The 26,369-nt window shown below is 66.6% G+C and overlaps 1 protein-coding gene across 1 annotated transcript; it reads right to left on the bottom strand.

The window, feature by feature from the left end:
• Window positions 1-304: 304 nt before the first annotated feature.
• Window positions 305-25,889, bottom strand: KDM6B (lysine demethylase 6B; the record flags this gene model as incomplete). Its single annotated transcript, XM_050308830.1, has 18 exons — window positions 305-475; window positions 1,824-1,994; window positions 2,683-2,809; window positions 4,005-4,146; window positions 7,664-7,851; window positions 8,494-8,608; window positions 11,033-11,181; window positions 11,833-11,899; window positions 12,659-12,740; window positions 13,798-14,003; window positions 16,927-17,032; window positions 17,888-18,014; window positions 19,258-19,693; window positions 20,267-20,938; window positions 23,050-23,176; window positions 23,701-23,853; window positions 24,368-24,463; window positions 25,440-25,889. Coding segments are annotated over 18 exons (3,438 nt in total), but the record flags the coding sequence as incomplete, so codon positions are not given.
• Window positions 25,890-26,369: the final 480 nt, after the last annotated feature.

Here is a 26,369-nt window from a genome sequence, read left to right as displayed (position 1 = left end):
TGCTGAGGGGGCGGGACCCAGGGTGCCCCTTTTGTGTCGGGGGCACAACCCCCAAAATGAGGGGAGGGGTCAGAGGGAACCCTCCTCCCCAACCCCTCTGAGTTACACAGGACCCCCAGGGCCCCCAAATTGGGGGGAGGAGGAGAAAAAGACCCCCATCCCCACGGGCAGGGGAGGGGCTGGGGAGGGGCTTTGTAAATTCTATAAATCGGTATTTTTGTATAAAATCGGAGCTTTTCCACCCAAACCCTCCCCCCTCGTGGGGAGGGGCGTCTGTCCATCGAGTCCCCCACAGTTTGGGGGGAGAGACGATTTTTGGGGCGATTTCTCCGTGAATAAATAAAAAGTGTTCGTGGGGGGAGGGGCGGGGACCCCCTGTCCCCTCTGTGCCCCCTCCCCCCGCTGTGTCCCCTCGGGGGGGGCCCAGGGACCCCCTGGGCCGGGCAGGGGCTCATCTGGGGGTCGGCGGCGTCACCTGGGGGAGGGAGGGAGAAAGGGGAGTCAGGGGGACCTGGGGAGGGGTGTGTACAAGGTGTGTCCCCAAGGTGTGTCCCCACCCCAGGTGTCACCCCCAAACCAGGTGTGTCCCCAGGTGTGTCCCCAGCCCAGAGTGTCCCCAGGAGTCCCCTCTGTGCCAGGTGTGTCCCCAGATGTCCCCCCACCCGAGGTGTCCCCAGCTGTCCCCTGCCCCAGGTGTTCCCCAAGGTATCCCAGGTGTCCCAGGTGTCCCAAGTCCCCTCCAGCTGTCCCCAGTTTTGTCCCCAGGTGTCCCAGGTGTCCCCCCAGGTGTCCCCAGTTGTGTCCCCTCTGCCCCAGGTGTCCCCCCAGTGCCCCCCAGGTGTCCCAGGTGTCCCCCCTGGTGTCCCCTTGCCCCCCCAGGTGCCCCAGGTGTGCCCCAGGTGTGCAGTACCAGGGTGAAGCCGTCGTAGATCTGCATGAGCTCCTTGGTCCAGGTGTCCCCAGTTGTGTCCCCTCTGCCCCAGGTGTCCCCCCCAGCCCAGGTGTGCCCCCCATGCCCCCCAGGTGTGCCCCCAGGTGTCCCAGGTGTGCCCCAGGTGTGCAGTACCAGGGTGAAGCCATCATAGATCTGCATGAGCGCCTCGGTCCAGGTGTCCCCAGTTGTGTCCCCTCTGCCCCAGGTGTCCCCCCCATGCCCCCCAGGTGCCCCAGGTGTGCCCCCAGGTGCCCCAGGTGTGCCCCAGGTGTGCAGTACCAGGGTGAAGCTGTCATAGATTTGCATGAGCTCCTCGGTCCAGGTGTCCCCAGTTGTGTCCCCTCTGCCCCAGTTGTGTCCCCCCCAGCCCAGGTGTCCCCCCCATGCCCCCCAGGTGTCCCAGGTGTGCCCCCAGGTGCCCCAGGTGTGCAGTACCAGGGTGAAGCCGTCGTAGATCTGCATGAGCTCCTTGGTCCAAGTGTCCCCAGTTGTGTCCCCCCCAGCCCAGGTATGCCCCCAGGTGCCCCCATGCCCCCCAGGTGTGCCCCCAGGTGCCCCAGGTGCCCCAGGTGTGCAGTACCAGGGTGAAGCCGTCGTAGATCTGCATGAGCTCCTCGGTCCAGGTGTCCCCAGTTCTGTCCCCTCTGCCCCAGTTGTGTCCCCCCTAGCCCAGGTGTCCCCCCCATGCCCCCCATGCCCCCCAGGTGCCCCAGGTGCCCCAGGTGTGCCCCAGGTGTGCAGTACCAGGGTGAAGCCGTCGTAGATCTGCATGAGCTCCTTGGTCCAGGTGTCCCCAGTTGTGTCCCCTCTGCCCCAGGTGTCCCCCCCTTGCCCCCTGGTGTCCCCTTGCCCCCCCAGGTGTCCCAGGTGTGCCCCAGGTGTGCAGTACCAGGGTGAAGCCGTCGTAGATCTGCATGAGCTCCTCCGTCTTGTACTGCTCGAGGACGACGACGCCGGCCAGGCCGCCCGCGCGGCGCCGGGCGCAGCCCTCGCAGTGCACCAGGTACGTGTTCCGCCCGCCCGTCTCGCTCGTCACGAACAGGATGTTGAACACCTCCACCTGCGGGGACAGCACCAGGGAATGGGAATGGGACAGGGAATGGGCTCATCACGAACAGGATGTTGAACACCTCCACCTGTGGGGACAGCACCAGGGAATGGGGAATGGGGCAGGGAATGGGAATGGGAGAGGGAATGGGCTCGTCACAAACAGGATGTTGAACACCTCCACCTGCGGGGACACAAAGAATGGGAATGGGAACAGCCAGGGAATGGGAATGGGGCAGGGAATGGGCTCGTCACGAACAGGATGTTGAACACCTCCACCTGTGGGGACAGCACCAGGGAATGGGGCAGGGAATGGGTGACAGAACAGCCCAGGGAACAGCCCAGGGAATGGCTTGGGGATGGGTGAGGGAACAGCCAAGGGCACCCCTTGGGCAAGGGCACCGCTGGAACCATGGCCAACATCTCCCCAAAGCTGTGGCCAATGACACAACAAGGGACACTCCATGCCCAGTGCCTTCCCACAGCCATGGCCAGCGGCACAGCCCAGGGGATCCCGTGGCCGAGGGGACACTGAGGGCATGGCAGGAGCCCCCAGGGTGTGGCAGGACCCCCCAGGCCGTGGCAGGAGCCCCCCAGGGCATGGCAGGAGCCCCCAGGCTGTGGCAGGACCCCCCAGGCCATGGCAGGACCCCCCCAGGCTGTGTCAGGATCCCCCCAGGGCACGTCCAGCCCCCACTCACGTCACACTCGTTGCAGTAGTAGGCCGGCTCGTCCTTCACCCGGCCCTGGTAGGCGATTTTCTTGCCCGCCCGCACGAGGCTCTCGCGCTGCACCTGGCAGTGCTTGATGGACTGCAGCAGGCAGTACCTGCACGGGACAGCGCTGGCACCTCACCTGCTGGCACCTGCTGTCACCTGCTGTCACCCACTGTCACCTGCTGGCACCTGCTGTCACCTGCTGTCACCTCACCTGCTGGCACCTGCTGGCACCTGCTGGCACCCACTGACACCCACTGACACCCGCAGTCACCTGCTGGCACCTGCTGGCACCCACTGACACCCAGTGACACCCACTGACACCCACTGACACTCACTGACATCTACTGACACCCACAGTCACCTGCTGTCACCCACTGACACCCACTGACACCCACAGTCACCCACTGGCACCCACTGACACCCAGTGACACCTGCTGTCACCTGCTGGCACCTGCTGGCACCTACTGACACCTACTGACACCCACTGACACCCACTGGCACCCACAGTCACCTGCTGTCACCTGCTGGCACCCTCTGTCACCTACTGACACCCACTGACACCCACAGTCACCTGCTGTCACCTGCCAGCACCTGCTGGCACCCACTGACACACACAGTCACCTGCTGTCACCTGCCAGCACCTGCTGGCACCCACTGACACCAACAGTCACCTGCTGTCACCTGCCAGCACCTGCTGGCACCCACTGACACCCACAGTCACCCACTGACACCCACTGACACCCAACACCCACTGACAGACACCCACAGTCATCTACTGACACCAACAGTCACCTGCTGTCACCCACTGCAGGGACACTGGCACCAGGGACAGTGGCACCTGCTGTCACCCTCTGTCACCCATCAACACTCACTGTCACCCATCAACACTCACTGTCACCCACTGTCACCCATCAACACCATCCACACCCACGGACACCCCCTAACGCCCATCCCTGTCCCTGTCCCCGTGTCCCCACCCCCACATGTCAATGTCCCCTCCCTGTCCATGTCCCCTGCCCTGTCCCTGTCTTGGTGTGTCCTCCTGCCCTGTCCCTGTCCCTTTGTCCCCACCTGTCCCCCCGTGTCCCTGTCCCCATTCCTGTGTCCCCCACCCCATCCACGTCCCCAAATGTCCCTCCCCTGCCCACGTCCCCCTTCCCTCCACGCTCCTCCCGTGTCCTCCCCATGTCCACCCATGTCCCCCCATGTCCCTGTCCCCATTCCTGTGTCCCCACCCCATCCACGTCCCCAAATGTCCCTCCCCTCTGTGTCCCCTCCGTGTCCCCCCTGTGTCCCCCCCTCACTTGATCATCTTGTAGAGGTCGGGGTCGCTGATCTTGACGGTCCTGGCCACGTTCCAGGACACGTGGATCATGGGCACGATGGACTTGACGTTCTTCACCTCGTTCCACTCGTAGCGCTCCAGGGCCAGCTGGTACTGGTAGGCTGAGGGGACAGCGGGGACGTCACCGGGGTCACCCACCCGTGGGGTGGCCCCTCCCTGGGACCCCTCCTCTGTCCCCTCCATGTCCCTGCTGTGTCCCCCTTGTTGTGCCCCCTCCTCCCCCCATTGTCCCCACCGATGTCCCCCTGTCCCCTCACCCCTGAGGGGCCCCAGGTGCCAGGGGAGGTTGTCCCTGCCATGTCCCCGTGTCCCCAAATCACTCCATGTCCTCCAGTGTGCCCATGTCTGTCCCCATGACCCTCGTGGCTCCTGTGTCCCATGTCCTTGTCTCCATGTCCCCAGTGTCCCCCCCATGTCCCCAGTGTCCCCCCAGTGTCCCCAGTGCCTGTCCCCATGTCCCCAGTGTGTCCCCAGTGTCCCTCTCAGTGTCCCATGTCGAGTGTCTCCAGTGTCCCTCACAGTGTCCCCCACGGTCGAGGCGTGTTGCACCAGCCCGTGGCCTGCACCCAGTGCCTGTCCCCAGTGTACCCTATGTTCCCCCAGTGTCCCCAGTGCCTGTCCCTGTGTCCCCAGTGTCCCCTCAGTGTCCCTCCCATGTCCCCAGTGTCCCCAGTGTCCCCAGTGTCCCCAGTGCCTGTCCCCATGTCCCCAGTGTCCCCTCACCAGTGAGAGGCCCCACATTCCAGGTGATGTTGTTGCACCAGCCCGTGGCCTGCACCCAGTGCCTGTCCCCATGTACCCTATGTTCCCCCAGTGTCCCCAGTGTCCCCTCCCAGTGTCCCCAGTGTCCCCAGTGTCCCCAGTGCCTGTCCCAGTGTCCCCAGTGCCTGTCCCAGTGTCCCCAGTGTCCCCAGTGTCCCCTCACCAGTGAGAGGCCCCACGTTCCAGGCGATGTTGTTGCACCAGCCCGTGGCCTGCACCCAGTGCCTGTCCCCGTGTCCCCAGTGTCCCCAGTGCCTGTCCCAGTGTCCCCAGTGTCCCTCGTGCCTGTCCCAGTGTCCCCAGTGTCCCCCTGTCCCCTCACCAGTGAGGGGCCCCACGTTCCAGGCGATGTTGTTGCACCAGCCCGTGGCCTGCACCCAGTGCCTGTCCCCATGTCCCCAGTGTCCCCAGTGTCCCCAGTGTCCCCAGTGTCCCCAGTGCCTGTCCCCATGTCCCCTGTCCCCAGTGTCCCCTCCAGTGTCCCCCCAGGGTCCCCAGTGTCCCCCCCAGTGTACCCCTGTCCCCTCACCAGTGAGAGGCCCCACGTTCCAGGCGATGTTGTTGCACCAGCCCGTGGCCTGCACCCAGTGCCTGTCCCCATGTCCCCAGTGTCCCCAGTGCCTGTCCCCGTGTCCCCAGTGTCCCCAGTGCCTGTCCCCATGTCCCCAGTGTCCCCAGTGCCTGTCCCAGTGTCCCCAGTGTCCCCCTGTCCCCTCACCAGTGAGACGCCCCACGTTCCAGGTGATATTGCACCAGCCCATGGCCTGCACCCAGTGCCTGTCCCCGTGTCCCCAGTGTCCCCAGTGCCTGTCCCAGTGTCCCCAGTGTCCCCAGTGCCTGTCCCCATGTCCCCAGTGTCCCCAGTGCCTGTCCCAGTGTCCCCCCAGTGTCCCCAGTGTCCCCTCACCAGTGAGAGGCCCCACGTTCCAGGCGATGTCGCACCAGCCCGTGGCCTGCACCCAGTGCCTGTCCCTGTGTCCCCAGTGTCCCCAGTGCCTGTCCCCATGTCCCCATGTCCCAGTGTCCCCAGTGCCTGTCCCAGTGTCCCCCCAGTGTCCCCAGTGTCCCCCTGTCCCCTCACCAGTGAGAGGCCCCACGTTCCAGGCGATGTTGTTGCACCAGCCCGTGGCCTGCACCCAGTGCCTGTCCCCATGTCCCCCCAGTGTCCCCAGTGCCTGTCCCAGTGTCCCCAGTGTCCCCAGTGCCTGTCCCAGTGTCCCCAGTGCTCTCAGTGTCCCCTCACCAGTGAGGGGCCCCACGTTCCAGGTGATGTTGTTGCACCAGCCCGTGGCCTGCACCCAGTGCCTGTCCCCGTGTCCCCAGTGTCCCCAGTGCCTGTCCCAGTGTCCCCAGTGTCCCCAGTGTCCCCTCACCGGTGAGAGGCCCCACGTTCCAGGCGATGTTGTTGCACCAGCCCGTGGCCTGCACCCAGTGCCTGTCCCCGTGTCCCCAGTGTCCCCAGTGTCCCCAGTGCCTGTCCCAGTGTCCCCAGTGTCCCCAGTGTCTGTCCCCATGTCCCCAGTGTCTGTCCCCATGTCTCCAGTGTCCCCAGTGTCCCCAGTGCCTGTCCCAGTGTCCCCAGTGTCCCCTATGTTCCCCCAGTGTCCACCCCATGTCCCCAGTGTCCCAGTGTCCCCAGTGTTCCCAGTGCCTGTCCCAGTGTCCCCAGTGTCCCCAGTGCCTGTCCCTGTGTCCCCCCCATGTCCCCAGTGTCCCCAGTGTCCCCCCAGTGCCCCCAGTGTCCCCTCACCAGTGAGAGGCCCCACGTTCCAGGCGATGTTGTTGCACCAGCCCATGGCCTGCACCCAGTGCCTGTCCCCGTGTCCCCAGTGTCCCCAGTGTCCCCAGTGTCCCCAGTGCCTGTCCCAGTGTCCCCAGTGTCCCCAGTGTCTGTCCCCATGTCCCCAGTGTCTGTCCCCATGTCTCCAGTGTCCCCAGTGTCCCCAGTGCCCGTCCCAGTGTCCCCAGTGTCCCCAGTGTCCCCAGTGTCCCCTCACCAGTGAGGGGCCCCACGTTCCAGGTGATGTTGTTGCACCAGCCCGTGGCCTGCACCCAGTGCCCGTCCCCGTGTCCCCAGTGTCCCCAGTGTCCCCAGTGCCTGTCCCTGTGTCCCCAGTGTCCCCAGTGCCTGTCTCCATGTCCCCAGTGTCCCCCTGTGCCCTCACCAGTGAGAGGCCCCACGTTCCAGGCGATGTTGTTGCACCAGCCCGTGGCCTGCACCCAGTGCCTGTCCCCGTGTCCCCAGTGTCCCCAGTGCCTGTCCCAGTGCCTGTCCCCATGTCCCCAGTGTCCCCAGTGCCTGTCCCAGTGTCCCCAGTGTCCCCAGTGCCTGTCTCCATGTCCCCAGTGTCCCCCTGTGCCCTCACCAGTGAGAGGCCCCACGTTCCAGGCGATGTTGTTGCACCAGCCCGTGGCCTGCACCCAGTGCCTGTCCCCGTGTCCCCAGTGTCCCCAGTGCCTGTCCCAGTGTCCCCCCCACATCCCCAGTGTCCCCAGTGCCTGTCCCAGTGTCCCCAGTGTCCCCAGTGTCCCCTCACCAGTGAGGGGCCCCACGTTCCAGGCGATGTTGTTGCACCAGCCCGTGGCCTGTACCCAGTGCCTGTCCCCGTGTCCCCAGTGTCCCCAGTGCCTGTCCCAGTGTCCCCAGTGTCCCCAGTGTCCCCAGTGTCCCCTCACCGGTGAGGGACCCCACGTTCCAGGCGATGTTGTTGCACCAGCCCGTGGCCTGCACCCAGTGCCTGTCCCCGTGTCCCCAGTGTCCCCAGTGTCCCCAGTGCCTGTCCCCAGTGTCCCCTATGTTCCCCCAGTGTCCACCCCATGTCCCCTGTGTCCCCAGTGTCCCCAGTGTCCCCTCACCGGTGAGAGGCCCCACGTTCCAGGCGATGTTGTTGCACCAGCCCGTGGCCTGCACCCAGTGCACGGTGCCGGCGTTGATCCACACCAGGTCCCCGGGGCGCTGCACGAAGCGGTACACGGGGATGTTGGAGCGGTAAAGATCCTCCAGGATGGGCCACCACGAGCCCGTCAGGTAGTCCACGCCGTGCCTGGGAGGGGGGCGTGGTCAGAGACAGCCACGCCCCTTTTTCCTTTCGGCCACGCCCCCCTCTGGCTGCAGATCCCCCCTCCCAGCACCAGCACTGCCCCCCCACACAGACCCCCCACCCTTTTTACTACAGACCCTCCCCCTTATACTCCAGACCCCTTCCCTTTTCTGCAACCCCCTCCCATTTTCCCAGCCCCCTCCCATTTTCCCAGCCCCCTCCCCTTTTCCCAGTTCCCTTCCCTTTTCCCAGGTCACTCCCCTTTCACTACAGACCCTCCCCAGACCCCTCCCCTTTAACTCTGACCCTTCCCCTTTCCTCCAACCCCTCCCTTTCATTCCAGCCCCTCCCCTTTCCTTCCAGCCCCTCCCCTTTCATTCCAGCCCCTCCCTTTCATTCCAGCCCCTCCTTTCTTCCTCAGGCCCCTCCCTTTTCCCAGGCCCCTCCCTTTCATTCCAGCCCCTCCCCTTTCATTCCAGCCCCTCCTTTCCTCCAGCCCCTCCCTTTCATTCCAGGCCCCTCCCCTTTCATTCCAGCCCCTCCCCTTTCATTCCAGCCCCTCCCTTTCCTTCCAGCCCCTCCCCTTTCATTCCAGCCCCTCCCCTTTCACTCCAGCCCCTCCCCTGCCCTCTCCCTCCCCCTCACCGGTCGCAGAAGGCCGAGATGGTCTCCCAGTAGTGCTCGTGCACCGCGAACCACTCGCAGTCGCCGGGGCCGATGTTGATGTTCACCGAGCAGAAGTTGTTGTTCTCCTGGTGGCCTGCGAGGGACACCCCGCTGTCACTGCCACTGCCACCCCCTGTCACTGCCACTGCCACCCCGTCACCCCCTGCCATCCCCTGTCACTGCCACTGCCACTGGCACTGCCACCCCCCTGTCACCCCCTGTCACTGCCACTGCCACCCCCCTGGCACCCCCTGTCACCTCATGTCACCCCCTGTCACTGTCACTGTCACTGCCACTGCCACCCCCCTGTCACCCCCTGCCACCTCATGTCACTCCCTGTCACTGCCACTGTCACTGCCACTGCCACCCCCTGTCACCCCTGCCACCCCCTGTCACTGCCACTGTCACTGCCACCCCTGTCACCCCCTGCCACCTCATGTCACCCCCCTGTCACCTCCTGTCACCCCATCGCCCCATCACCCCGTGTCATCTCCTGTCACCCCCTGTCTGCAGGTGTCCCCATGTGCCCCTCCCATGTCCCCCAGTGTCCCCAGGTGTGTCCCCTCCAGGTGTCCCCAGGTGTCCCCTCCCATGTCCCCAGGTGTCCCCCCATCCCCAGGTGTCCCCAGGTGTCCGTCCCCCAGGTGTCCCCAGGTGTCCCCTCCCATGTCCCCAGTGTCCCCAGGTGTCCCCCCCATCCCCAGGTGTCCCCAGGTGTCCCCAGATGTCCCCAGGTGTCCCCAGGTGTCCCCAGGTGTCCCCAGGTGTCCCCAGCTCACCGGGGTGCGGGAGTTGGGCACTTTCATGTAGAGCTGCACCGTGTTCATGCCCAGCTGTCCCCATATCCCTCTGTGTCCCCCCATCCCCAGATGTCCCCAGGTGTCCCCCCCATCCCCAGGTGTCCCCAGGTGTCCCCAGATGTCCCCAGGTGTCCCCAGATGTCCCCCATGTCCCCAGGTGTCCCCAGGTGTCCCCCCATCCCCAGGTGTCCCCAGCTCACCAGGGGTGCGGAGCCGGGCACTTCATGTAGAGCTGCACGGTGTTCATGCCCAGCTGTCCCCATATCCCCTCTGTCCCCCCGTGTCCCCAGGTGTCCCCAGGTGTCCCCTCTGTCCCCAGGTGTCCCCAGGTGTCCCCAGGTGTCCCCAGGCTCACCGGGGGTGCGGGAGCCAGGCACTTTCATGTAGAGCTGCACGGTGTTCATGCCCAGCTGTCCCCATGTCCCCATGTCCCCTCTGTGCCCCCCCGTCCCCAGGTGTCTCCAGGTGTCCCCCCCCATCCCCAGGTGTCCCCAGGTGTCCCCAGCTGTCCCCAGGTGTCCCAGATGTCCCCTCCATCCCCAGGTGTCCCCAGATGTCCCCAGATGTCCCCAAGTGTCCCCAGGTGTCCCAGATGTCCCCAGGTGTCCCCAGGTGTCCCCAGGCTCACCGGGGGTGCGGGAGCCGGGCACTTTCATGTAGAGCTGCACGGTGTTCATGCCCAGCTGTTCCCGTGTCCCCATGTCCCCTCTGTGTCCCCCCATCCCCAGGTGTCCCCAGGTGTCCCCAGGTGTCTCCAGGTGTCCCCAGGTGTCCCCAGATGTCCCCAGGTGTCTCCAGGTGTCCCCTCCCATCCCCAGGTGTCCCCCTGTCCCCAGGTGTCCCCAGGTGTCCCCCCCATCCCCAGGTGTCCCCAGATGTCCCCAGATGTCCCCAGGTGTCCCCAGCTCACCGGGGTGCGGGAGCGGGCACTCATGTAGAGCTGCACGGTGTTCATGCCCAGCTGTCCCCGTGTCCCCAGGTGTCCCCCCATGTCCCCAGGTGTCCCCAGGTGTCCCAGATGTCCCCCCATCCGCAGGTGTCCCCAGGTGTCCCCCATGTCCCCAGGTGTCCCCAGGTGTCCCCAGGTGTCCCCAGGTGTCCCCCCCCATCCCCAGGTGTCCCCAGGTGTCCCTCCATGTCCCCAGGTGCCCCAGGCTCACCGGGGGTGCGGGAGCCGGGCACTTTCATGTAGAGCTGCACGGTGTTCATGCCCAGCTGTTCCCGTATCCCCGTGTCCCCCATGTCCCTCCATGTCCCCAGGTGTCCCCAGGTGTCCCCAGGTGTCCCCCCCCAGATGTCCCCAGGTGTCCCAGGTGTCCCCAGATGTCCCCAGGTGTCCCCAGCTCACCGGGGGTGTGGGAGCCGGGCACTTTCATGTAGAGCTGCACGGTGTTCATGCCCAGCTGTCCCCATGTCCCCTCTGTCCCCCCCCATCCCCAGGTGTCCCCAGGTGTCCCCGTGTCCCCTCTGTCCCCCCATGTCCCCCCCCATCCCCAGGTGTCCCCAGGTGTCCCCAGGTGTCCCCAGGTGTCCCCAGGCTCACCGGGGGTGCGGGAGCCGGGCACTTTCATGTAGAGCTGCACGGTGTTCATGCCCAGCTGTTCCCGTATCCCCGTGTCCCCCATGTCCCTCCATGTCCCCAGGTGTCCCCAGGTGTCCCCAGGTGTCCCCAGGTGTCCCAGGTGTCCCCAGATGTCCCCAGGTGTCCCCAGGCTCACCAGGGGTGCGGGAGCCGGGCACTTTCATGTAGAGCTGCACGGTGTTCATGCCCAGGATGGTGTGGCCCACGTGGCTCAGCATGTTCCCCGTGGACGAGACCCTCATGAAGGCCGGGAGCTTCAGCAGCTCCTGCAGCTGCGGCTTCCACCTGGAATGGGGGGGGACAGGGGGGTCACCTGGGGACTGGGACCCTCCTATGGGGGCTGGGACCCACCTATGGGGTCACCTGGGGGCTGAGACCCTCCTATGGGGTCACCTGGGGGCTGGAACCCTCCTATGGGGGCTGGAGCCCACTTATGGGGGTTGGGAACCCTCCTATGGGGACAGAGACCCACTGGGGGGGTCACCTGGGGGTGGGAACCCACCTATGGGGTCAGCTGGGGGTGAGAACCCACCTATGGGGCCTGGGACCCACCTATGGGGTCACCTGGGGGCTGGAACCCTCCTGTGGGGGCTGGAACTCTCCTGTGGGGTCACCTGGGGGCTGGGACCCTCCTGTGGGGTCATCTAGGGGCTGGGACCCTCCTATGGGGGCTAGAACCCACTTATGGGGTCACCTGGGGGTGAGAACCCACCCAAGGGTGCTCCTGACCCTCCCCATCCTGCAGGGGTTCCCCTGACCCTCCTCAGCCCCCCAGGGTGCTCCCCAGGGTGCCCCTGCCCCCCCTCCAGACCCCAGGGGTGCCCCTGTCCCCCTCCCCAACCCCCAGGGTGTCCCTGCCCTCCAGACCCCAGGGATGCCCTAGGTCCCCTCCCCAGCCCCCAGGGGTTCCCCTGCTCCCCCAGGGTGCCCCCTCACCTCTTGGCGTCCGAGAGGTCGATGTTGGTCCCAAACTTGATGATCTGGTGGGATTTCTGGTCGGGGGCTGGGGGACAGGGGGTCACGAGGGGCGGGGACAGGGGCACCCCAGGAGGGGGCACGTCCCCCCCTCCCCCCTCCAGGCTCTGGGGAACCCCCTGGGGACAACGGGACAACCCCTCCAAGGACACAGGGACACCCTGGGGACACCCCTGGGGATACCAGGACCCCCCCCCACAGACACAGGGACACCCTGGGGACCTCCCTGGGGACACCAGGACCCCCCCCAAGGACACAGGGACACCCTGGGGACATCCCTGGGGATAATGGGACACCCCCCCAAGGACACAGTGACACCCTGGGGACCCCCTTGGGGACACCAGAACCCCTCCAAGGACACAGGGACACCCTGGGGACCCCCTGGGGACACCAGGACCCCCCCCACGGACACAGGGACACCCTGGGGACCCCCTGGGGATAATGGGACACCCCCCCAAGGACACAGGGACACCCTGGGGACCTCCCTGGGGACACCAGGACCCCCCCCCAGGACACAGGGACACCCTGGGGACCCCCCTGGGGATACCAGGACATCCCCCAAGGACACAGGGACACCCTGGGGACCCCCCTGGGGATAATGGGACACCCCCCCAAGGACACAGGGACACCCTGGGGACATCCCTGGGGACACCAGGACCCCCCCCAAGGACACAGGGACACCCTGGGGACCCCCCTGAGGACACCCAGACGCCCCCAGAGTGGCCCAGGCTGGCAAGTGGGTGACATTTCCCACCCCCCTTCCCCCCAAGACGTCCCCAAGAGGGACCCCGGGGGTGTCCCCACCTGGGGGGGGTCTCGGTGGTGCTGTCGGGCTCCTCGGCCTCCTCATCCTCGCTGTCCTTGTCCTCCTGTGGGGACAGTGGCACCTCAGGTGGCACCCCAGGTGGTACCTCAGCCCCCCCAGTGTCACCTGAGCCCCCCAGTGTCACCTCAGCCCCCCCAGTGTCACCTCTGCCACCCCAGTGTCACCTCAGCTCCCCCAGTGTCACCTCAGTCCCTCCAGTGTCACCTCAGCCCCTCCAATGTCACCTCAGCCCCTCCAATGTCACCTCAGCCCCTCCAATGTCACCTCAGCCCCCCCAGTGTCACCTCAGCCACCCCCAGTGTCACCTCAGCCACCCCAGCCATCAGGGGACATGTGAGAACAGTTGGGGACACTTGGAATCACCCTGGGGACACCTGGGGGACACCCTGGGGACACTGGGAGGATGAAAGTGCCCTGTGTCCCCCTGGCACCCCCCATGTCCCCCCCGGGTCCCCTGTCCCTGTCCCCCCTCACCTGCAGGGACTCCTGGAAGGACGATGCCTGGTACTGGGTGTATTGGGAGATGCTGGTGTGGACTGTCCCTGAGGTGTCCCCTGCCCCTCTGTGTGTCCCCCCCGTGTCCCCTCACCTGCAGGGACTCCTGGAAGGAGGATCCCTGTACTGGGTGTACTGGGAGATAGTGATGTGGGGTGACCCTGAGGTGTCCCCTGCCCCTGGGGGTGTCCCCCCTGTCCCTCTGTGTGTCCCCTGTCCCTCTGTGTGTCCCTGGGGTGTCCCCCCCGTGTCCCCTGTCCCTCTATGTGTCCCTGAGGTGTCCCCTGCCCCTCTGTGTGTCCCTGGGGTGTCCCTCCGTGTCCCCTGCCTGTCCCCCCTCACCTGCAGGGACTCCTGGAAGGAGGATGCCTGATACTGGTGTGGGGTGACCCTGAGGTGTCCCCTGTCCCTCTGTGTGTCCCTGGGGTGTCCCCCCCGTGTCCCCTGTCCCTGTGGATGTCCCCCCTCACCTGCAGGGACTCCTGGAAGGACGATGCCTGGTACTGGGCGTACTTGGCGATGGTGGTGTGGGGTCCCTGAGGTGTCCCCTGTCCCTCTGTGTGTCCCCCCTGTCCCTCTGTGTGTCCCCCACATGTCCCCCTCACCTGCAGGGACTCCTGGAAGGACGATGCCTGGTACTGGGCGTACTTGGCGATGGTGGTGTGGGAGCGGCTGCTCTCGCAGGGCCAGACCTGGCGCGTCCCCGACAGGTCCCAGTTCTGGTCCGAGGGCTGCTGGACCTGCGTGCGCACCTCGACGGCGTGCTCGCCACTCGCCTCCACCAGGGTCTTGGTGCTGAACAGCCCCAGGTCTGGCACGAAACACAGGACAGAGGGTCTGGGGGCTGCCAGGGGGATGGGGGGTCCCCACTGCTCGCCACTCGCCTCCACCAGGGTCTTGGTGCTGAACAGCCCCAGGTCTGGCACAAAACACAGGGGAGAGGGTCTGGGGGCTGCCAGGGGGATGGGGGGTCCCCACTGCTCGCCACTCGCCTCCACCAGGGTCTTGGTGCTGAACAGCCCCAGGTCTGATATAAAACACAGGGGAAGGGTGAGGGGAGGGGGTCTGGGGGGTCCCCACTGCTCGCCACTCGCCTCCACCAGGGTCTTGGTGCTGAACAGCCCCAAGTCTGATATAAAACACAGGACAGAGGGTCTGGGGGCTGCCAGGGGGATGGGGGGTCCCCACTGTTCACTGCTGGCCTCCACCAGCGTCTTGGTGCTGAACAGCCCCAGGTCTGGCACAAAACACATGGGAAGGGTGAGGGGAGGGGGTCTGGGGGGTCCCCACTGCTCGCCACTCGCCTCCACCAGGGTCTTGGTGCTGAACAGCCCCAGGTCTGATATAAAACACAGGGGAGAGGGTCTGGGGGCTGCCAGGGGAAGGGGGACAGGGGGGTTCCACCGGGGTCTTGGTGCTGAACAGCCCCAGGTCTGGCACGAAACAGGGGCAGGGGGTCAGAGGAGGGGGTCTGAGAGGTGCCAGGGAGTAGGGACAGGGACAGGGGGTCTCCACCAACATCTTGGTGCTGAACAGCCCCAGGTCTGATATAAAACACAGGACAGAGGGTCTGGGGGCTGCCAGGGGGATGGGGACAGGGGCGTTCCACCGGGGTCTTGGTGCTGAAGAGCCCCAGGTCTGATATAAAATACAGGGGAAGGGTGAGGGAAGGGGGTCTGGAGGGTACGAGGGGGACAGGGACAGGGGGGCTCCACCGGGGTCTTGGTGCTGAACAGCCCCAGGTCTGATATAAAACACAGGACAGAGGGTCTGGGGGCTGCCAGGGGGATGGGGGGTCCCACAGAAACAGGGACAGGGACAGGGACAGGGGGGTTCCACCAGCGTCTTGGTGCTGAACAGCCCCAGGTCTGGCACGAAACAGGGGCAGGGGGTCAGGGGAGGGGCCTGGGGGGTACCAGGGGACAGGGACAGGGACAGGGACAGAGACAGGGACAGGGACAGGGACAGGAGCAGGGACAGGGACAGGGACAGGAGCAGGGACAGGGGGGCTCCACCGGTATCAGGGGGTGTCCCCAAGATTTGGGGTCTCCTTTAGGGTTTTGGGGTCCCTGGAAGGATTAGGGTTGGTCAGAGGGGTGTCCCAGGATTTGGGGTCCCTGGGGAGGTCAGGGGGGTGTCCCAGGATTTGGGGTCCCTGGGGAGGTCAGGGGGGTGTCCCATGATTTGGGGTGCCCCAGGGGGTTTTGGGGTGACTCACTGAGGCGCAGGGACCCCGCCAGGCCGCGGATGATGGTGATGGGGGGTCCCATGGGGGCAGGTTTGGGGGTCCCTGGGGGTTTGGGGGTTTTGGGGTCTCAGGGGGTGTCCCAGGATTTGGGGTGTCCCCCAGATTTTAGGGTGACTCACTGAGGCGCAGGGAGCCCGCCAGGCCGCGGATGACGGTGATGGGGGGTCCCTGGGGGCAGGCTTGGGGGTCCTGGGGTTTTGGGGGTCCCTGGGGGTTTTGGGGTCTCAGGGGGTCAGGGGTGTCCCAGGATTTGGGAGTCCCCTGTAGGGGTTTGGGGTGACTCACTGAGGCGCAGGGACCCGTCAGGTCATGGATGACGGTGATGGGGGTCCCATGGGGGTAGGTTTGGGGGTCCCTGGGGTTTTGGGGGGTCCCTGGGGGGTTTGGGGGTCCCTGGGGGTCAGGGGGTGTCCCAGGATTTGGGGTGTCCCAGGGGGTTTGGGGTGACTCACTGGCGCAGGGACCCCGCCAGGCCGCGGATGACGGTGATGGGGGGTCCTATGGGGGCAGGTTTGGGGGATCCCTGGGGGTTTTGGGGTCCCTGGGGTCTCAGGGGTGTCCCAGGATTTGGGGTACCCCTGTAGGGTTTTGGGGTGACTCACTGAGGCGCAGGGACCCCGCCAGGCCGCGGATGACGGTGATGGGGGTCCCAGGGGCAGGTTTCGGGGTCCTGGGGGTTTTGGGGGAGTCCCTGGGGGTGTCCCAGGATTTGGGGGTGTCCCCAGATTTTGGGGGTGACTCACTGAGGCGCAGGGACCCCGCCAGGCCGCGGATGACGGTGATGGTAGGGGGGCCCAGGGGGTTTTGGGGTCTCAGGGGGTGTCCCAGGATTTGGGGTGTCCCCCCCAGATTTTGGGGTGACTCACTGAGGCGCAGGGACCCCGCCAGGCTGCGGATGACGGTGATGGGGGTCCCATGGGGCAGGTTTGGGGGTCCCTGGGGGTTTCCGGGGTTTTGGGGTCTCAGGGGCTGTCCCAGGATTTGGGGTGTCCCCCCAGGTTTTGGGGGTGACTCACTGGGGCGCAGGGACCCGCCAGGCCGCGGATGACGGTGATGGGGGTCCCAGGGAGGCAGGTTTTGGGGGATCCCTGGGGGTTTTGGGGGTCTCCAGGGGGTCAGGGGGTGTCCCAGGATTTAGGGTGTCCCTGTAGGGTTTTGGGGTGACTCACTGAGGCGCAGGGAGCCCGCCAGGCCGCGGATGACGGTGATGGGGGTCCCATGGGGAAGGTTTGGGGGTCCCTGGGGGTTTTGGGGTTCCCTGGGGTTTTGGGGTCTCAGAGGGTGTCCCAGGATTTGGGGTGCCCCTGTAGGGTTTTGGGGTGACTCACTGAGGCGCAGGGACCCCGCCAGGCCGCGGATGACGGTGATGGGGGGGGTCCCATAGGGGCAGGTTTGGGGGGTCCCTGGGGGGTTTTGGGGGTCTCAGGGGGGTCAGGGGGGTGTCCCAGGATTTGGGGTGTCCCCCCCAGATTTTGGGGTGACTCACTGAGGCGCAGGGAGCCCGCCAGGCCGCGGATGACGGTGATGGGGTTCTTGGGGTCGGTGCAGAACTGCAGCAGGACGGGCGAGAAGGCGTCGCGTTTGCTCTCCAGCTGGGGGGGAGGGGACGGCGGGGACCAATCAGGGAGCGGAACCCACCGAGGGAGCCAATCACGGAGCAGAACCGGCCACAGGGAACCAATCACAGACCAGAACCCACCACAAGGACCAATCACACACCAGCCAGCCCAGGAACCGATCACAGACCAGCCCCTGCCACCGGGGACCAATCAGGGACCAGAACCCACTGTGGGAAACCAATCAGAGACCAGCTCCCACCACAGAGACCAATCACAGAGCAGCACCCAGCCCAGGGACCAATCACAGACCACCAGTGACTCTGCCAGGGGACCAATCAGAGCACAGGGGGCTCTGACAGGGGGGCCAATCAACAGGCAGGGGATCCAATCAGGGAGCCAATCAGGAGCCAGGGGGCCTGGCCAGGGAGCCAATCAGCAGCCAGGGGATTCAGCCAGGGAGCCAATCAAGAGCCAGGGAGCCTGGCCAGGGAGCCAATCAGGAGCCAGAGGATCCAGCCAAGGGTCCAATCAGCAGCCAGGGAGCCTGGCCAGGGAGCCAATCACTGGGCAGGGGACCCAATCAGGGAGCCAATCAGGAGCCAGGGGGCCCAGCCAGGGAGCCAATGAGGAGCCAGGGGCCCGTTCAGCAGCCAATCAGCACCCAGGGGATCCAGCCAGGGGACCAATCAGCAGGCAGGGGATCCAGCCAGGGAACCAATCAGCAGGCAGGGGATCCAGCCAGGGGACCAATCAGCAGCCAGGGGATCCAGCCAGGTGACCAATCATCAACCAGAGGACCCAGCCAGGGGACCAATCAGCACCCAGAGGACCCAGCCAGGGGACCAATGAGCAGCCAGGGGTCCCGGGCAGCAGCCAATGGGCACTCACGTAGATGCTGGGCGTGGGGGGGTTGAGTTTGTCCCTCGGGAGCTGCTCCCGGGCGTCGATTTGGGGCTTCACGGACTGGGCGGGGCACAGGTAGGACTCGCGGAACGGCCCCTTCAGCCGCGCCTGCCTGCGGGGAGGGGGGCTCTGAGGGGGGCACGGGGGGGCCAAAGCACTCCTGGGACCCCCAGACACCCCCAGGAACACCCAAAACATTCTTGGGACCCCCAACACCCCCAAGATCTCCCAAAACATTCCCAGATCCCCAATGCCCCCAGGAACATCCAAAGCACACCCAGAACCCCCAAACAACCCCAGGAACACCCAAAAAACACCCAGACCCCCAACACCCCCAGGAACATCCAAAGCACTCCTGGGACCCCAAACACTCCCCAGGAACACCTAAAACATTCCCGGACCCCAAATCCCCCGGAACACCCAAAACACTCCCAGACCCCCAACGCCCACAGGAACACCCAAAACATTCCCGGGACCCCCAACCCCCCCAAGAACACCCAAAACACTCCCAGGACCCCCCCCCATCATCTCTCAAACCCACCTGGGACCCCTCAAATCAGCTCCTAGATTCCTCTGTGATCCCCCAAACCCCACCTGGAACCACCCGAAATCCTCGTGAAACCCCCTAAGCGCTCTATGAACCCCTAAACCCCCTCCCAGACCCCCTAAACTCCCCATCCTCTCCTCAAACCCCTTGTGACCCTCCCCAAACCCCTGTGTGACCCCCAAACCCCTCTGTGATCCCCTCAAACCCCCTTGTGATACCCCCAGCCCCCTTGTGACCCCAGCCCTCGTGGCACCTCCCAGTCCCCTGTGGGCCCTCCCAGCCCCTTGTGACCCCCAGCCCCCTTGCAGATCCCCTCAAACCCCCTTGTGACCCCCAGCCCCCTTGTGACCCCCCTCAAACCCCTTGTGAGACCCCCAGCCCCTCGTGTGCCCCCAGCCCCACCTTGTGAACCCCCCAGTCCCCTGTGACTCCCCTAGCCCCCGTGTGACCCCTCAAACCCCTCTGTAAACCCCCAAACCGCCTTGCGACCCCCAAACCCCCTGTGACCCCCAGCCCCTCGGTGTCCCCCAGCCCCCTCTCTGAGCCCCCTAAACCCCTATGACCCCCTCAAACCCCTCTGTAACCCCCAAACCCCTTGCGGACCCCCAAACCCCTCTGGGACCCCCCAAACCCTCTGGGACCCCCAAACTCCTCTGCGACCCCCTAGACACCAGTATGGCCCCCTCAAACCCCTCTGTAACCCCCCAAACACCTTGTGAACCCCCTAGCCCCTCTGTGATCCCTCAAACCCCTCGTGTGCCCCCAGCCCCTCTGTGACCCCCAGCCCCCTGGCCCCCAGCCCGCTCACTTGCTGGCCCGCACCACCTCCGCGCGCTGTGCCGGATGGTGAGCTGGGCCAGGGGCAGCCCGGGCTCCCCCGTCCGAGGCCACCAGGCGCCGCCCCGGGGCCCCCGAGCCCGGGAGCCCCCAGCCCCCGGCCCCGCTCTCCACCTTGATGAGGCGGATCTTGGAGCTCTTGGGGGCCCCTCCCCAGCGAGCGCAGCTTCCAGCAGGTCGGCCGAGCTGACCAGGGAGGGGGTGGGGCGGCGGGGAGGAGGGGCAGCAGAGGGGCCGCAGAGGGTTCTGGGGACCCCCATTTTGGCGTCCAGCCTCGGGGGCCCCCTTGTCCTGCACGCCGGGGCTCTGCAGGTCCAGCGTGGCCAGCACGGGCCGCTCGCGTCGCCCGCTCCTCCTTGCGGGGGTGGCGGCGCCGGGGCGCCCCGTGCCCCTCCCCCTCCCCGGCCCTGCGGGTCCAGGGCGGCGGTGGCGCGCCCCGGGTTTGAGGGGCTGGGCCGGCCCACCTGCTCGGCCAGGGTCTCGCAGGCCCTGCTGATCTCCTCCAGCGCCTCCGAGTCGCTGCGGGCCGAGGGGCACCAGAGGGGCACCGGGGGCATCAGGGGGCACCGGGGGGCACCGGGGACATCGCGGGGGACATCAGGGGCCCCCAGGCCGTGGGACATGAGGTAGCGAGTTGGGGGTTGGTGGTGGTGGTGGGGGAGGAGGGGGAGGGAAGGGGCGGGTTTGGGGTTCCCGCCCTCAAGCCCCACCCCCACCCCCAGCGTGGGTTTTGCCCTTCGAAAGGAGGCTTTGGGGGTTGTTGTTAGTAGGGGTTGTTGTTGTTGTTGGGGTAAAACGGCCCCGCTTTGGGGTCGTCCCGTTTGCGAAGGGGTAAAGCCGAGGGGGTCCGAGGGGTCGTGGCCGGGGGCTGAGGGGAGGCTTTGGGGCGAGCGCGAGGAGGGGGGCGGGCGGGAGGAGGAGGAGGAGGAGGAGGAGGGAGGCGGCGGGGGGCGGCAGGGGAGGGGCAGGGGAGGGGAGACCCTCCTCGTCCTCCTCCTGGCGGATGGACTCGTCCAGCATCCTCATGATGGTGGCCAGCCCGTCCGGCAGGATCTTAGCGAACTCGGGGCTCCTCGAACTGATGCGATCAGGGGCCCGAAGTCGAAGAGGCGAGGGCACTCCGGCGAGGACGAGGCGGGCGGGGAGAGGCCGTAGGGTGGGGAGGGGGTTCGGGAGTGGGCGGGGGTGGGGGAGGGGCAGGGGCGCTCTTTGGAAGGCGACCCCCGCGGGAGGGGGCTGGGGAGAGGGGCCGGGGAGGATTCCTGAGGCGTCGGGGGACCCTCGGACAGGGGGCGGGGGAGAGGCGTGGGGAGGGTCCCCAGCCAGAAATCGGCAGCAGGGGGTTGGTGGGGGGTTTCCTCCTCCTCCTCCTCCTCCTTGTCTGGAGTAGGGAAAGGGGGTTTGAAGTGCCCCCGTGCTGGTGGTGGTGGTCTGGGAAGGGTCCCGGGGACCCCCAAAGAGGATCGGCCCCGCCGCCCATGGGAGGGTCCCCAAAAGGATCTCGTCAAGGGGTCGGCCCCCGCCTCCTTCAGCCAGGGCAGGGGGCGGGCAGGGAGTCTGGGGGCGCAGCAGGGGGGCCAGGGGGATGTGGGGCGGGGACCCCCACTCGCCCCCGGCCCTGGCGGCTCCGGAGGTTGAAACGGTCGGGGAGCCTGGGGAGAATTTGGGGAGAGGAGCCCCAGAGTGAGACCCTTTGGGCTGTGTCCCCATCTCCTGTCTCCATCCCCCAGGCCCAGGAGTCCCCCATGTCCCCCTCTCACCCCTACGTCCCCACCGTGTCCCCCCGTCCGTAATGGCCTCTGTTCCCCCTCAATGTCCCTCCCTCCGTGTCCCCCAGCCTCCCATGTCCTCTCACATCTCCCCTCACCCTCCATATCCCCCGACTCCCCCATCCTCCCCATCCCCCACTCCCGTGTCCCCACTCCCTGTGTTCCCCCTGCCCTCATGTCCCCTCGTGTCCCCCTACTCCCCATGTCCCCCATGTCCCCCTTCACCTCCATGTCCCCCATGTCCCCCATGTCCCCACCCTGCCCCCATGTTTCCCCATCTCCCACGTCCCCCTCCACCCCATGTCCCCCACCCACTGTGTCCCCCTCCTCATGTCCCCCTCCCCCGTGTCCCCCCTCCCCGTGTCCCCCTCCATCTCCATGTCCCCCCTCCCCGTGTCCACCCCCTCCCCCGTGTCCCCACTCACGCCGCAGTGAGGCGGAGTGCTGGTGGGGAGGTCGAGCGGCGCCCGGGGCGCAAGGCGCACAGGCGGTGGGTGCTGGTGACGGCTGGGGAGGCGAAGCCTGCCCTAAGGTCGCTTGGGAGGGCCCGGGGGCGCAGGGGAGGAGCGGGAGGCGGCAGAGAGGGGCAGTAGGAACGGGGGGCAGCCTATCGCTGCTCCTGGGGGGACAGAACGGGGACAGTGAGAGGCGAAAAGGGGAGGGGGGACATAGAGAGGACATCAGAGTGACAAAGGAACATGGAGGGACAAAGGACAAGGGGACACAAGAGACAAGGAGTGACATGGGGAGGGACATGGGGGTGACAAGGGACATGGGGGGAACATGTGGGGACATGGGGGACAGAGGGACATGGGGGAACATGGGGGACACAGGGACATGGAGAGGACAGAAGGACATGGGGGGACATGGGGGGTGACAGAGGGACATGGGGGGAACATGGGGGGACAGAGGGACATGGAGGACAGAAGGACATGGGGGGACATGGGGGGTGACAGAGGGACATGGGGGTGACAGAGGGACATGAGGGGACATTAGGGGACACAAGGACACGGAGAGGACAGAAGGACATGGGGAGGGACCTGGGGGGACATGGGGGTGACAGAGGGACATGGGGGGGACACAGGGACGTGGAGGGACAGAGGGAATGGGGGTGACAGAGGGACATGGGGGACAGAGGGACATGGGGGATGGGGGGGTGACAGAGAGGAATACGGGGGACATGAGGACATGAGGGGACATAGAGGGACATGGGGGCACTGAGGACACAGGGACACTAGAGGGACACATGGACAAGGGGTGACATGGGGGGACATGGGGGGTGACAAAGGCATGGGGGTGTATAGGGGACACAAGGACATAGGGGCACAGAGGGACATGGGGGACACGGAGATTTGGGGGACAGGGTGGGGACAGAGGGACAGAGGAGTGGTGACATGAGGGGTTGCAGGGACACGGGGGATAGATGGGAACATGGAAGGGACATGAGGACATGGGGACATGGGGAGAAGACACAGGAAGATGAGGGGAACACAAGGAAGACACAGGGCAATGGAGGGACTGGGAGGGCATGGGAGGTGACACAGGGAGGTGACACAGGGAGGTGACACGGGGAGGTGAGACAGGGACACACAGGAGGTGACACGAGGCCTACCACAGAGTGCCAGGGGGATGACATGGGGGGGACAAGGACACAACAGGATGGTGACGTGGGGTGGGTGACCTGGGGACACTCAGGGTGGGGAGGAGTCACATCAGGGAGTGACACAGGGGTGACACAGCAGGGGAGTGACAAAGAGAGGGACAAGTGGGGAGGTGACACGGGGGGGTGACACAGTGGGGAGGTGACACAGCAGGGGAGTGACAAGGGGGACAAGTGGGGGGTGACAGGGGGAGTGACAAAGGGGACACTAGGGGGGTGACACAGTGGGGGGTGACAAGGGGACACATGGGGGGTGACAAGGGGGACACAGGAGTGACACAGTGGGGGGGTGACAAGGGGACACGTGGGGGGTGACACAGAAGAGGGGTCCCACCTGTCTGTCCGGGGGGCTCCGTGAGGCGGGGGGCCCAGGCCTCGGCGCGGGGGGAGGGGCTCCACGGCCCCGGGGCAGCGGGAACGACGGGGGGCCCAGGGGACCCGGGGGCAGCGCCCCAGCCCCCCTGGGGACAGAGGGGTCAGGGGGTGGCACAGGGGGTGCCCACTGTGCCCCCAGACCCCTGAGGGTACCCCCAGACCCTGAGTGACCCCAGACCCTAGAGTGCCCCCAGATCACAGTGCCCCCAGACCCATTTAGCCCCCAGACCCCTCACTGAGTGCCCCCTTAAACCCACGCAGTGCCCCCAGACCCTGAGTGCCCCCCCCAGACCCCTAGAGTGACCCCCCAGACCCTAGGTGCCCCCAGATCCACAGTGCCCCCCCAGACCCATTTGCCCCCCCCAGACCCATTGGCCCCCCCAGACCCATTGGCCCCCTCCCAGACCCCTGAGTGCCTCCCCAGACCCCTGGAGTGCCCCCAGACCCATGGACACCCCCAGACCCATTGCCCCCAGCTCCATCAACGCCTCCCCAGCCCCCTTAAAACCCCCAAGACCCTCTAAGGCCCTCCCAGATCCCTTTAATGCCCCCCCCAGAACCCTTTAATGCCCCCAGCCCCCTCTGGAGCCCCCAACGTGCCCCTCCCCACCTGCTGGGGGGCTGCGTGCGGCGCCGTTTGAGAGGCTGGGCAGTCCTCGAGGGGGCAGGGGAGCTGGGTGGGGGCAGCGGCTGCCCGTGGGAGGTCTGGAGAGGGGCCGCCCATCTTCAGCTGCGCCCCCGTTTGGCCAGGAACGTCCCTTTTCTGGGGGGGGGAGGAGGGGGCGGGTCGGAGATCAGAGGGCACACAGTGGGGGAACCTCACCCTGCTCCCTCCTCCCATTCCCAGTGCTCCCAGTGCTCCCCACAGCCCCCTTGACCCTCCCCCAGTGCCCCCTGGACCCCATTTCCACCCCACAGCCTCCCCCTTCACTTCCTGTGTCCCCTTCCCAGCCGCTCCCCATGGCCCTCCAGTTCCTTCTGGGACCCCTCCTTTCCCCATATCCCCCTCCCCTCCCAACCCCCATATCTCCCCTCCCAGACCCCCCAAACACCCCCACTTGGCCCCCTAAGGCTATGCCCCACATATCCCCCTCCCAGACCCCCAAACACCCCCATGGTCCCCCAAAGCCCCCCTCCCTCCCAGATCCCCCTCCCCATTCTGCCCTCATATCCCCTTCAACCCCCCAAAACTTCCCCATAGCCCCTCAGATTCCCCCTCCCAGTCCCCACAGCCCCCAACTGTCCCCAAGCCCCCAGCCCCCAGTGTCCCCCCTCACCTCGGGGTGCAGCAGGCTCCAGACCTGCTGGAGGGGGGGCAGGGCCCGGGCCCGGGGGGGGGACACGGGGCCAGGGGGGAAACTCCAGAGCTGGGCCTGGGGGACACCGGGGGGGTGAGGGGGACAGGGGTCACCCAGGGGACACCTGAATGTCAACCCCAGGGACACCTCGGGGTCACCCCAGGACAGGGGTCACCCAGGGGACACCTGAATGTAACCCCCAGGGACACCTCGGGGTCACCCCAGGACAGGGGTCACCCAGGGGACACCCCAATGTCACTCCCAGGGACACCCCGGGGTCACCCCGGGACAGGGGTCACCCAGGGGACACCCCAATGTCACCCCCAGGGACACCCCGGGGTCACCTCAGGACAGGGGTCAGCCAGGGGACACCTCGGGGTCACCCCCAGGGACACCCCGGGGTCACAGGGGTCAACCAGGGACACCCCAATGTCACCCCCAGGGGACACCCCAGGGTCACAGGGGGACAGGGGTCACCCAAGGGACACCTCGGGGTCACCCCCGGGGACATGAGTCACCCTGGGACACCTGAATGTCACCCCCAGGGACATCCCAATGTCACCCCCAGGGTCGTGAGGACACCTCAGGGTGACATGGGGACAGGGACACCCCAATGTCACCTCCCAGGGACACGGGGACACCCCGGCATCACAGGGGGACAGGGACACCCCAATGTCACCCTCAGGACACAGGGACACCCTGGGGTCACACAGAGACAGGGACACCCCAGGGTCACCCCCCAAGGACACGGGGACACCCCAGGGTCACCCCCAGGGACACAGGGACATCCCAGGGTCACACAGAGACAGGGACACCCCAGGGTCACCCCCAGGGACACAGGGACACCCCGGGGTCACAGGGGGACAGGGACACCCCAGGGTCACCCCCAGGGACACCCCAGGGTCACAAAAGGATGCCCCAATGTCACCTCCATGTCCTTCCATGACCCCCTGGTGTCCCCCTGTGTCCTCTGTGTCCCCTTGTCCCCCGTTGTCCCTCCACATCCTCCCAGTGCCCCCCTTGTCCCCCCCTGTCCCCCCCATGTCCCCACCTGCTGCAGGCGCCCGATGCGGGCGGCGATGTCCCCTCGGTGGCCACCACTGATGTCCCCTCGGTGGCCACCAACGATGTCCCCTCGGTGGCCCACGACGACGTCCCCCCCTCGGTGGCCGAGGTCCCCTCTGTGGCCACCGATATCTCCTCTGTGGCCACCGACATCTCCTCGATGGCCACCAATATCCCCTCGGTGGCCACCAATGTCTCCTCGGTGGGCGATGTCCCCTCGGTGGCCACCGATGTCCCCTCGGTGGCCACCAATGTCCCCCCGATGGCCGATGTCCCCTCTGTGGCCGGTGATGTCCCCTCGGTGGCCGCGGTGCCGCCCGTGGTGGCAGCTCGGGGGGGGCTCCTCCAGCTCGGGGGGGGCTTCGGGGCCGGGGGGGTCCCAGGGCTGCAGCGCCCGCACACACAGCCCTGCAGGGGGTCCAGGGGGCCGGGGGCCCTGGGGGACAGGACATCGGGGGTCAGGAGTGACAGGGACCCCCAAACACAGCCCTGCAGGGGTCCGGGGGGGCCGGGGGGGCCCTGGGAGGACATTGGGGGTCAGAGTGACAGGGACCCCCAAACACAGCCCTGCAGGGTCCAGGGGCCAGGGGGGCCCTGGGGGGGACAGGGGGGGATATCTGGGGGGTCAGAGTGACAGGGGACCCCCAGGGACCCCCAGAGTGAGGATTTGGGGGTCTCACGCTCACGCCCCCCAGGGACCCCCAGAGTGAGGATTTGGGGGGTCTCATCCTCCTCACTGCCCCAGGGGACCCCTGAGTGGGAATTTGGGGGTCTCAGACCCACAGCCCCCAGGGACCCTGGGTGGGAGGGGACACATTTTGGGGTGGTCAGCACTTGCCCCGGGAGCAGAAGGCCTTGTGGGAGGGGGGCCCCCACTTCAGCTGGGGGGCACGAGGTGGGGGCAGCGGAGCCGGCC

This window comes from Myiozetetes cayanensis, unplaced genomic scaffold, assembly GCF_022539395.1.
Source record: "Myiozetetes cayanensis isolate MyiCay16 unplaced genomic scaffold, myiCay2020 scf131, whole genome shotgun sequence".
NCBI classification, from domain to species: Eukaryota; Metazoa; Chordata; class Aves; order Passeriformes; family Tyrannidae; genus Myiozetetes; species Myiozetetes cayanensis.
Note: the sequence above shows the minus strand (reverse complement) of the source record. Positions and strands in the feature narration are given on the sequence as shown.